The sequence below is a fragment of the Macaca thibetana genome, chromosome 10, assembly GCF_024542745.1.
Source record: "Macaca thibetana thibetana isolate TM-01 chromosome 10, ASM2454274v1, whole genome shotgun sequence".
Classification (NCBI taxonomy): Eukaryota; Metazoa; Chordata; class Mammalia; order Primates; family Cercopithecidae; genus Macaca; species Macaca thibetana.
In genome coordinates this window covers 67,821,202-67,833,763 of record NC_065587.1, presented here as the reverse complement: position 1 = coordinate 67,833,763, position 12,562 = coordinate 67,821,202, and the positions used below count along the sequence as shown (strand labels likewise).

The 12,562-nt window shown below is 47.4% G+C and overlaps 2 protein-coding genes across 4 annotated transcripts in view; one reads left to right on the top strand and one right to left on the bottom strand.

Annotated features, from left to right (window-relative positions):
• The window catches only part of DUSP15 (dual specificity phosphatase 15), a 746,139-nt gene that overhangs the window by 228,985 nt on the left and 504,592 nt on the right, over positions 1 to 12,562 (bottom strand). The window lies entirely within an intron of this gene.
• HCK (HCK proto-oncogene, Src family tyrosine kinase) overlaps positions 1 to 12,562 on the top strand; it is a 50,632-nt gene that overhangs the window by 37,315 nt on the left and 755 nt on the right. For all 3 annotated transcript variants that reach the window (XM_050807146.1, XM_050807144.1, XM_050807145.1), the window contains exons 11-12: positions 5,049 to 5,202; positions 10,457 to 10,588. In XM_050807146.1, coding sequence (XP_050663103.1) covers positions 5,049 to 5,202; positions 10,457 to 10,588 — 286 coding nt within the window. The remainder of the gene's footprint in view (positions 1 to 5,048; positions 5,203 to 10,456; positions 10,589 to 12,562) is intronic.

Sequence of the window (12,562 nt, the reverse complement as noted above, 5' to 3'; positions counted from 1 at the left end):
TACATGTATTCATTCATTTAATCATCCTATAAGTTTTATAGGCTGGGATTTTTGTTATCTATTTTGGCATAACAAACCACCCAAGTCCTAGTAGCTTGAAACAACAACAATTGTTATTTCTCATGATCCTGTGGGTTGCCTGGGGTTCAGCTGGGTGGTTCTTCTGCTTGTTGTGGTAAAGTGAGGTGCGGATGCATCCTGTTGGCACTTGCCCAGGCTAGAATGTTCAAGACATGGCTCAGCCTCCAGGGTGTCTCCACATGGCCCCTAACCACCCAATCACCCAGCCTGAGCTTCTTCACGGCACAGCAGCTGGGTTCCAAAACGGAGCTGGACCAGGAGCCAAGCCTTCATGAGCAGGCTCTTGTTAAGCCTCTGCCTGCATCAGGCTTGCTAATGGCCCATTGGCCAAATCACATAGCCATGCCCAGAATCAGTGTGGGAGGGGACTGACCAAGAACACAAATCCCAGGGACGCCCCCTCCACCGATATAACAGTCTGGCCACAGGTAGGTAATTATCAACCCATTTTACAGAATAGGAAATTGAGGCATAGAGCAGAAGTAAAGTACAGATGCGGAAACTGAGCCCCAGTGTGGTCAAGTGGCTTGCATAAGTTACTGTGCTAATTATGGGGGATATAGCAGTGAACAAAATGAAAATGTTCCTGTCCTAATAGAGTTCACAGTCCAGAAGGGAAGATGGGTATTAAATAACTGAATTTCTTAGGGACCATGACCCAAGTGGTCCTGGCTGAGTCAAAACAGCACAGTAGCTAACAAAGTAAATGATGTTCGCAAATCGCAGAAACACTGCTGAAACCTCATTTTCTTTCTCATGTTCCCCATGCCTCTTGCAGCTCCTCTCACCCCCAGCCTGAGCAGTTTTTTACTTCTGTCCTCTCTCATTCTCTCTCCGATGTATGGAAAAACAGAGTGTAAGGACTGGGTAATATTAGAGTGCATAGCTAGAGCATTTAGCCTGGTCCAGGAGCAATCAGAGAATGCTTCCTGGAGGAAGTGGCCTCTAGGCTGAGCCTGAAGGAAGAGTAGAAGTTCAATAAATGAAGAGAAAAGGGAAGGGTCTTCTAGACAAAAGAAACAGCCTGTGCAAAAGTAGGTGAAGGAGTTCAGCCTACTCAGCAGGAGCCCAGAGGGTGGCTGGAGTTGAGTGAGACCCTGCCTGGGCCTCAGCTGGGCCTGCTGGAGATGCCAAGGGCAAGGCTCATTTGAGTATGCAAATTCCAGGGGCCCATAGGACACCACAAAGTGTAACAAAAGACCCTATTTTCAGAGCCTGGAATGCCAGAGGCATATGGAAATGTGTTTTCACTCCAATGGGCCAGGTCCTCTGGGAGACAATAGACTGGTTTGTTGCTAAATTGTCATCTTCGAACTAGCAGAAACCCTGCTGGGCAGCAGTTACGGACTGGGCAAGAGCCACTCTCCCCATTTCACAGAGGGGAAAACAAACCAAGGGAGGAAAAGAGGTTCTGGGCCTTCATCTGTCCAGAAGCAGAGGTAGATTCAGAGCCCAGGGACAGAAAGGAGCCCACCTGGGGCCTTGGTCTTCACCTCCAGACTCAGAGAGGCAGCTTGGAGCAGCAGGTGGAAATGAGAGAACTGGACCACACATGTGGTGTTTTTGTGGTCACAGCTCTGTGGTCGAAATGTTACGCAGTAGCTGCATATATACAAACAGGTCAAAACAGGGCTGCTCTGACTGAAGCAGGGTGGGGGCTTATCTGTGGCCTTTCTTTTGTCTCCCCCACCCATACAACCTTGAGGCATCCATAGGATTCAGTTTGAAGAGCTCTGCAGGTCCTTCCAGCTCTGATGCTGTGACTCCCTTTGGAAGCAAAACCAAGTTTCAAGGCACCCTATTTGGGAGTCATGAAATCTCACCACCTTATCAACCTGCAGTGCTTACACCTGGGCCCAATAAACCTACTCGTTATTCATTCAGTCAGCAAATCCTTGAGAAGCAACACTATTAGCATCTGGGCTTAGGAGTCACATAGAGTTTTGTTTTGATCTCACCTCTGCCTGTGTAGCTTCGAGCAAGTTGCTTAACCTCTCTGAGTGCCACTTTCCCCCACTGGGAGCACTGGGAGCCACTCTTGAAATAAATACTTAACTATGTGCCAACCACTCTACTGAGCCTTTGACGTAGGCTTAGGGGATTCATCTTCACATGACCCCTTGGAACCAGGTGCTATTACAGAGAAGAAAAGTGAGGTACAGAGAGATGACACAACTTGCTAGACATCACAGAGCTGCAGCGCTCAAGCTGAGTTGGTCCAGCTCCAGGGCCATTAAGCGATTACCCTCTGCTGTCTCCTAAGTGGGGTGTCATCCCTGCCCCATTGAGCTCCTGTGAAAATCAGTAGCATATGGGCATCTGCCAGTGAGGATCAAACAGTGGTAACTACCGGCATTAGTTTAGTGCTTGCTCCAGAAGAAAAGCGAGGCAAAAAGGCTGGGCCGAGTAACAGATAAGTGTGGACCCCAAGCAGCGCTTTTGGAGCTCCATCCGTGGCTCTGCAACTTGCAAGCTGTGTAAGCTGGGGCCACTTACCTATTTCTCTGGGCTTCAGTTTTCTTGTCTGTGGAAATGGGGCTGATAGCAAAAGTGCCTCCTCCAAAGCACATGGTAAATGTCACGTAAGTGTTTAAGTATCATCTTATAAATAAGCTATGATGCCTTCCATTAGCATAATAATTTTTGTTAACTGTTCATCTAAGGACCCATAAATTTCCCACACTCTGAGGGCCAAGATGCTGTCTCACTCCACCCTGGCAACCTCATCCCCATTTCATTCCCACATCTAACTATTTCAAACAAAATTAGAGTCTCTTCCAAGTTTTTACTGAAAAATCTGGGTCTCTGGGTCTCCCTTGGGCGTGACAGCTCAGGCCTGTAATCCCAGCACTTTGGGAAGCTGAAGCAGGAGGAGCCTTTGAGCCCACCCTGGGCAACGTAGTGGGACCTCGTCTCTCTCTAAAAAAAAAAAAAAAAAGTTCTTTTTAAATTTAGTCTGGCATAGTGGCATGCACCTATAGTATCAGCTGCTTGGGAAGCTGAGGTGGGAAGACTGCTTGAGCCTAGGAGGCACAAGTTGCAGTAAGCCGTGATCCCACCACTGTACTCTGTGACAGAGAAAGGCCCTGTCTCAAAAGAAATAAAAAAAAGAAGAAAAGAAAAAAGAAAAGCATGGGTCTCCATTCTAACTGCCTCGGGTGCCCCCTGCTGTCCACTCCTTGCAAGTGCGCCACCCACTTGCCTCAGACCTTGAGAAGCCCGCCGGTGGTGCTTTGATTGTTCTGTCTGGTCAGACGCCCTGGCTTCCAGAATAATTTCATCAGACTGCACCCAGCTGCAGTCCGCCGGAGCACTGGAGTGCTGGGTTATTTAGAGGCAGCAGGAAGCACTGGATTGGGAGTCCTCAGACTGGTTTGAGTCTGACATTCAGAATTTTCCTGGTGGTGTGATCTGGAACAAGTGGTTCCATGTCTGTAAAACAGAGATCATGGTCATTCCTGCCTCAAAGAGCTCATAGCCCAGTTTGCAAACCAAAAGTGCTGCTTTCTGGGCATCTGAGGGTTCATCTTCAACCTCTCTTGTCCAAACCCTTGTAAGTAAAAATGTCTGCAAGATATAATCCTTGTGTTTTCATCAGAGGCTTCTAGGGTCCCTGGCGTGAATAAGAATCCTCCCCGCAGTCTGTTATTCACTCAGCAGCCATGGTGATCTTTAAATGTACATCAGAACATGTCACACTCCTGCTCGAAGGCCTCTAATATCTCCCCAGCACGCTCAGAATAAAACCCACCCTCCTCTCCTGGCCTACAAGGCAGTTCATGATTGGCGGCCTTCCTCTTCACTTCAACTCTCCATACTCTCTCTGTGGCATCTTCTGCTGCCACACTGGCCTCTGCTGTTCCATGAACACCCAAGCTCTTTCCTACTTCCACACCTTTGCACCTGATGTTCTCTCTGCCTAGAATATTCTTATGGGACACACTTATTATTATCACCATTCAGATCTTTGCTAAAATCTCACCCCCTCAAAGCAGGTTTCCCTGAACGCCCAATCTGAAAAAGCTCTCTACAGGTCATATTTTGTTACTCTGTTTTATTTTTTTTTCTTTTTGAGACAGAGTCTCGCTCTGTCACCCAGGCTAGAGGACAGTGGCACGATCTCAGCTCACTGCAGTCTCTGCCTCCTGGGTCCAAGCAATTCTCGTGTCTCAGCCTCCTGAGCAGATGGGATTACAGGCGTGCACCACCACGCTCATCTTCTTTTTGTATTTTTAGTAGAGATGGGTTTTTGCCATGTTGTCCAGGCTGGTCTTGAACTCCTGGCCTCAAGTGATCCACCCACCTCGGCCTCCCAAAGTACTGGGATTACAAGTGTAAGCCACCATGCCCAGCCTATTTTATCTTTTCTTTATGGTACTTACCACCTGTAGGGGCTTTGCCTAGCTCGTCACCTGTTCAAGCAACGTGTCTGGCACCCACAAGACACTCAGTAGATTTCTTTTGAGTAAATAGGTGAATTTTCCTTACCCAGGCTGGGGCATGAGGAAGATAGGAGAGGTATAGCAGAATACGACATAAGCCTAGGTTGTCCCCAGAAAGAGAGTTGAAGGTGAAAGCTCTTCATAGTATCCTAGGGTGTGGGGGTGTGGGGTGTGTGTGTGTGTGTGTGTGTGTGTGTGTGTGTGTGCGTGTGTGTTCCTGGAAGAATAGGTCCCAGAGAAATAGTCCCATTGCTTTTTCCCTGAGAACATTTCAAAGTGCTCTCTGGAAGTCTTGGAACTCTTGAGAATCCCCCAGACTGGCCCAGGCCTTAGGGATCCCCCTAACCTGAATGGATTGATGGACGAATGCCACCCTGAGCCCTGGGGCCCTCCTGATAAAAGAGGGAGGGCTGGTGCAGACATTTCCCATTTTCTTCCACTTAAACACCTCTCTGCTGCTTTCTGGTGGGGCCATCTTGGTGTAGGCCAGGTCTGAGGACAAAGGTGTCTCTGTTTGGGGTGCAGATTGCAGAAGGCATGGCCTTCATCGAGCAGAGGAACTACATCCACCGAGACCTCCGAGCCGCCAACATCTTGGTCTCTGCATCCTTGGTGTGTAAGATTGCTGACTTTGGCCTGGCCCGGATCATTGAGGACAATGAGTACACAGCTCGGGAAGGTAGGGAACGCTGCCAAGCAGCCCCACATTGCCCATTTGGATGGTTGTGATTGTTGAGAGTTGATACCTGTGAGAGCGATTGGTAAAATGCAAGGGTCTGCCCTCGTATTAGCTGTGCATTCTTGAGCTTGGTGGATCTTTCTGGATAATGTCCTGAACTTCAGAGTCTCACCCAGAGATTTTGAGGAGATTTTAGATCAGATTGAGAAGTACTGATAGATTTTAGAGGAAGTGGGCAAATATATGTTGAAATTAAGAGTATGAGCAGCTTTGTGCATAACAGACAAAAATGGGAGGATATCCAGATGTCCATAGCAGGAGGATGGATGTATACACTGTGGTACATTCACAAAATACAATACCACGCAGTGATGAAAAAGCACAAACCGGCCAGGCTCAGTGGCTCACGCCTGTAATCCCAGCACTTTAGGAGGACTGCTTGAGCCCAGAAGCTCAAGACCAGCCTGGGCAACACAGGGAGATCTAGTCTCTACAGAAATTTTAAAATTAGCCACGAGTTGATGGGTGCAGCACACCAACATGGCACAAGTATACATATGTAACAAACCTGCACGTTATGCACATGTACCCTAGACTTAAAGTATAATAATAATAATAAATAAATTTAAAAAATAAATAAATAAAATAAAATTAGCCAGGCATGGTGGCGCATGCCTGTAGTTGTGGCTACTCAGGAGGTTAGGGTGAGAGGATCACTTGAGTCTAGGGAGTCAAGGCTGCAGTAAGCCATGACCGTGCCACTGCATCCAGCCTGGTCTACAGAGCAAGATCTTGTCAAATAAAAAAAAAAAAGAGAGAGAGAGAGAGAGAAAGAAAAAAGCACAAGCCAATGCTAAATGCACCAAAATGGGTACCTCTCACAGGTATAATATCAAAACGAAAGAAATTAGACCAAGAAAAAAAAAAAATAGTAGATGCCGATTGGTTCCATTTTTGTGAAATCCAAAAAGAGACAAAACTCGTAAACGGACATTCATGGCAGCATTCTTCCTAATAGCCAAAAAATGGAAGCAACGCACTTTAATGTCCACCAATTTATGAACAGATAAAGAAAATGTGGTATATCCATACAATGGAATATTATTTGGCCATAAAATGGAATGAAGTACTATGCCAGGTTAGAACAAAGATGACCCTTAAAAACATTATGTTAAAGGAAAGTCAACATGAAGACGACATATTGTATAATTCCTCTTCTATGAAAAGTCCAGAACAGGCAATCTTTTTTTTTTTCTTTTCTTTGAGATGGAGTCTTTCTCTGCTACCCAGGCTGGAGTGCAGTGGCTCAATCTTGGCTCACTGCAACCTCTGCCTACCAGGTTCAAGCGATTTTGTGCCTCAGCCTCCTAAGTAGCTGGGATTACAGGCACGCACCACCATGCCCGGCTAATTTTTGTATTTTTAGTAGAGATGGGGTTTCACCATGTTGGCCAGGCTGAACTCAAACTCCTGACCTCTAGTGATCTGCCCGCCTCGGCCTCCCGAAGTGCTGGGATTACAGGCATGAGCCACCACGCCTGGCTCAGAACAGACAAATCTAAAGAGACAGAAAGTAGATTATTGGTGCCTACAGCTGGCAGTGGGGAGTTGGGAGAAATGAGGAGTGACTTCTGTGGGTTTTTTGCAAGGAAATGTGATGAAAATATTCTAAAATCCACAACTTTGTGAATATTCTGAAAGCCACAGAATTATACACTTTAAATGGGTGAAATGTATGGTCTGTGCATTCTATCTCCCTAACACTATTAAAGAAACAGGCAAAAAATTTTTATAGCACTAGAGGTCAGAATTGCAGTCACCTTTATTTTCTGTTAGCTTAGTTTTTATTTATTTATTTATTTATTTATTTTGAGACGGAGTCTCACTCTGCTGCCCAGGCTGGAGTGCACTGGCGCGATCTCAGCTCACTGCAACCTACACCTCCTGGGTTTAAGCGATTGTCCTGCCTCAGCCTCCCAGGCAGCTGGGATTACAAGCACGCGCCATCATGCCTGGCTAGTTTTGTATTTTTAGTAGAGACAGGGTTTCACCATGTTGGCCAGGCTGGTCTCGAACTGCTGACCTCAAGTGATTCACTCACCTGACCCTCCCGCAGTGCTAGGATTATGGACGTGAGCCATTGTGCCAGTTGTTTTTTTTTTTTTTTTTTTTTTTGAGACGGAGTGTCACTCTGTTGCCCAGGCTGGAGTGCAGTGGCCGGATCTCAGCTCACTGCAAGCTCCGCCTCCCGGGTTTACGCCATTGTCCTGCCTCAGCCTCCCGAGTAGCTGGGACTACAGGCGCCCGCCACCTCGCCCGGCTAGTTTTTTTTTTGTATATTTTTAGTAGAGACGGGGTTTCACCGGGTTAGCCAGGATGGTCTCAGTCTCCTGACTTCGTGATCCGCCCTTCTCGGCCTCCCAAAGTGCTGGGATTATAGGCTTGAGCCACCGCGCCCGGCTGTGCCAGTCTTATTTTTTTAAAGAGACGGGTGCAGCTGGGCGCAGTGGCTCATGCCTGTAATCACAGCACTTTGGGAGGCCAAGGCAGGTGGATCACAAGGTCAGGAGTTTGAGACCAGCTGGCCAATACGGTGAAACCCTGTCTCTACTAAAAATACAAAAATTAGCCAGGCGTGGTGGCAGGTGCCTGTAGCCTCAGCTACTCGGGAGGCTGAGGCAGGAGAATCGTTTGAACCCGGGAGGCGGAGGTTGCAGCAGTGAGCCAAGATTGTGCCATTGCACTCCAGCCTGGGTGACAGAGTAAGACTCCATCTCAAAAGGAAAAAGAAAAAAAAAAAGATAAGTGCTTGCTCTGTTACCCAGGCTGTAGTGGAGGGGTGAGAGCATAGCTCACTGTAGCCTCCAATTCTTGGGCTCAAGCAATCCTCCAACCTCAGCCTCTCGAGTACCTGAAACTACAGATATGTGCTACCATGCCCAGCTAATTTTTTTTTTATTTTTTGTAGATAACAGTATCTCACTGTGTTGCCCAGGCTGGTCTCAAACTCCTGGCCTTAAGTGATCCTCCTGCCTCAGGCTCTGAAGGTGCTAGGATTATAGGCATAAGCCACCATGCACAGCCTGCAGTCACCTTAAGTAAGGGGGTATTAACTGGAAGGAGGCAGAAAGGAGCCTTCTGAATTGCTGAAAATGTTCTACACCCCAATCTGATGGTGATTACAAGGGTATATACATATATAAAGCTGCACAAAATGGATATTAAAGATTTGTGCATATTATTTCATGTATGTTATAACACAATAAAAAAAAATTTTAGGCCGGGCACAGTGGCTGTAATCCCGGCACTTTGGGAGGCCAAAATGGGCAGACTGCTTGAGCCCAGGAGTTCGAGACCAGCCTGGGCAATCTCTACAAAAAATTTAAAAATAAGTCAGGCATGGTGGTGTGAGCCTGTGGTCCCAGCTACTCAGGAGGCTGAGGTGGGAGAATCGCTTGAGCCCAGGAGGTTGAGGCTGCAGTGAGCCAAGATCATGTCACTGTACTCCAGCCTGTGTAACAGAGCAAGACCTTGTCTCAAAAAAAATAAATAAATAGGGCCAGACACGTTGGCTCATGACTGTAATTCCAGCACTTTGGAAGGCTGAGGCGGGTGGATCATGAGGTCAGGAGATCGAGACCATCCTGGCTAACACGGTGAAACCCCGTCTCTACTAAAAACACAAAAAATTAGCCGGGCGTGGTGGTGGGCGCCTGTGGTCCCAGCTACTTGGGAGGCTGAGGCAGGAGAATGGCATGAACCCAGGAGGCAGAGCTTGCAGTGAGCCAGGATAGCACAACTGCACTCCAGCCTGGTGACAGAGCGAGATTCCATCTCAAAAAATAAATAAATAAATAAATAAGGGTAATGACTAAAGGAATAAAAGTAGAATGTATAATGTCTAAACCAGAAGAAGATAAGCAGGAAATCAAGAAAAGTATCTAGATCCAAAGGAGGAAGGAGAAAACACATATACACACACATACTCTCTCTCTCACACACACACACAAACACACACACAGAACATTTTCAAAACCTGACCGTGTACTCAGTCATAAAGCAGGTCTCAACAAACTCCAAAGAACAATATTCTATAGACCTTGTTCACCAACCATGATATAATTAAGATAAACACTAAAAAAGGATAACTAGGCCCAGTGCGGTGGCTCACACCTGTAATCCCAGTGCTTTAGGAGGCCAAAGTGGGAGGACTGCTTGAGCCCAGGAGTTTTGAGACCAGGCTGGGTAACATAATAAGACACTGTCTCTACAAATTTTATTTTATTTTATTTCATTTTTGAGACGGAGTCTGACTCTATCATCCAGGCTGGAGTGCAGTGGCATGATCTCAGCTCACTGCAACCTCCGCCTCCTGGGTTCAAGCAATTCTCCTGCCTCAGCCTGTAGCTGGAACTACAGGCACCTGCCACCACACCCAGCTAATTTTGTATTTTTAGTAGAGATAGGGTTGGCCGGGCTGGTCTCGAATTCCTGACCTCAGGTGATCCTCTTCCTCAGCCTCTCAAAGTGCTGGGATTACAGGCATGAGCCACTGCACCTGGCCAAAAAAATTTTTAATTAGCTTGGCATAGTGGGGCACACCTGTGAACCCAGCTGCTTGAGAGGCTGAGGCAGGAGGATAGCTTGAGGTCAGGAGTTCGAGGCTTCAGTGAACTATGATTGTGCCACTGTGCTCCAGCCTGGGCAACAGAGTGAGACCCTGCTTCTAAAAGAAAAAAAAAAAAATGAAAAGGCTAACTAAACCCATGTCAGACTAGGTGGGAGGAGGGGTGGGTAAAGGGGGAGACACACAGTGACTGGTGGAAACCTCATGGGCTGGGAGCCAGAATCCTCCCTTTTCCCATTGCCTGGGGTGAGAGGACTGAGACATTGGCTGCAATCTGGACTCAAGGGCCTCTGAAGCATCCTTCTGTCCCCAAAGAGCTGTGGCCTCCGGGATTCCACTCTTCGGAGTTGTAGTTAACTGGGGTATTAGCTGAATCAATGAAGAGGCTTCTAGAGTGAACTTCCACGCCATACCCCAGGCCCCTCTGCCCACTCCTCCTTGTTTAGCCATCTGTCCTCAGGATGGATGTCCCTTGCTTCCACAGGGAGGCCACGTAACAGGGGAATTGCAGGTCTGCATGGGCAGATGTTGGCAACTGTTGCCCTTGCCTGTTCCCCCACCTTAGCAGAATCCCAACCCTCATAGCTCCCCAACCTTCCCCTGACTCTGCTCTGTTCAACCCTGCAGGGGCCAAGTTCCCCATCAAGTGGACAGCTCCTGAAGCCATCAACTTTGGCTCCTTCACCATCAAGTCAGACGTCTGGTCCTTTGGTATCCTGCTGATGGAGATCGTCACCTACGGCCGCATCCCTTACCCAGGTAGGGAAAGGACATCAGCTCGGGGCTGCTTCCAGGGCATCCTGGCAACGGGTTCATCTAGACAACATGTCCATTCAAACTGAGTTATTGATCCTCACCCCCAACTTTCCCTCACCTTTCCCATCTTAGTTAAAGGCACCTCCATCCATCCAATGTCTTAAGCCTGAAGTCTGGAGGCTTCCTTGGCCCTTCCTTCTCTCTCACTCCTATGACTTTTTTTTTTTTTTTTTTTTTTTTTTTTTGAGACAGAGTCTCACTCTGTCACCAGGCTGGAGTGCAATGGCACAATCTTGGCTCACTGCAACCTCTGCCTCCTGGGTTCAAGCGATTCTCCTGCCTCAACCTCCTGAGTAACTGGGATTACAGGTGCCTGCCACCATGCCTGGCTAATTTTTGTATTTTTAGTAGAGATGAGGTTTTACCATGTTGACCAAGCTGGTCTCGAACTCCTGACCTTAGGTAACCCTCCTGCCTCGGCCTCCCAAAGTGCTGGGATTACAGACGTGAGCCACCGTGCCTGTCCGCACCCCTGTGACAATGGAGCAGTCACAAGATTTTGGCCACTCAACTCCAAAACATATCCCACGTCTCACCACTTTGAACCCCACAGTCTCCACTACATCCAGGCCAGTGTCGTCTCCCATGGATGGTGCAGCAGCCTTCTCATCAGTCTTACTGCTTTCTCCCTCCTCATCCTACAGCCTATTCTCCACATACAGCCAGGATAATTCTAAACTGTGAATCAGATCTTGTCCTTTCTCCACCTTTCTTTTTTTTTTTTTTTTTTTTTGACAAGGTGTCACTCTGTCACCGAGGCTGGAGTGCAGTGGTGCGATCATAGCTCACTGCAGCCTCGACTTCCTAGGCTCAAGTGATCCTCCCACTTCAGTCTCCTGAGTATCTGGGACCAGAGGCATGTGCCACCATGCTTGGCTATTTTTTATTTTTTTGTAGAGACTTGGTCTCACTACATTGCGCAGCCTGGTCTCTAATTTCCAGGCTCAAACAATCCTCCAGCCTTGGCCTCCCAAAATGCTGAGATTACAGACACACACTACCATGCCCAGCTAATGTTTTAAATTTTTTGAGAGACAAGGTGTTGCTATGTTGACAGGCTGGTGATTTCCATTTTTAAGCGATGTTTTGGTTCAGCGTGGAGAGTGAATGGGAGGGAAGGGGAACAGGGTGGCAGCCATTGAGGAGGCCACAGCAGTGGTCCAGGCAGAGGTGATGATGGTCTGGACAGGGTGGTGGCATTCGTGACTGGCATACGTTGATGAACTGCTGCTACGTTTCAAAAGAAGAGAAGATTTGACTTGCTGACTTAGGAGGTGAGAGAGAGAGAATCAGGGATGATTACCCTGGCTTTGCACCATAGGGTGGGTAATGGTCTAGGGACAGAAATTGAAGAGCTCTGTTTTAGCTCTGTTAAGTTTGAGATGACTTAAGTATAGAGACATCCAAGTAAAGGAAGCACTTGAGTTCATGAGTTTGGAGTTTGAGACTGATAATATAAAATTGGGGATCACAGATATTGAATGGCTATTCTTATGAATAACTAATAAAAACTTAAATTGAACAAGAAAATAGTCCCATCCATAGGTTGACATTGAATCTGACCACCTGACTGTTTTGTCTTGAGGGTGCACTAGTTAAAACTAGGCAACACACAGTAGAAGCTAAATCCATTAGGATGTGTTCCGCAGCAAGCAACAAAATAACAGACAAAGAGTAACTGAAACAGAAGCAAGCTATTACTCCCCATCTGCCATGGGTGACTGGTTAGTTCAGCAGTTCAGCAGCTGTCAGGACTCTGGGTTCCTGTCTCTGTGATGGTCTTCTCCATGTTGTCAGATGGTTGTTGCAGCTCCAAGTATCATAAGTATCTCACAGTGTTCAAAGGAAGGGTGCGTTCTCCAAAGCCTCTCCTCTAAGCGGGAGGAAAACCTTTCCTGGCACTCTCCCAGCAGACCT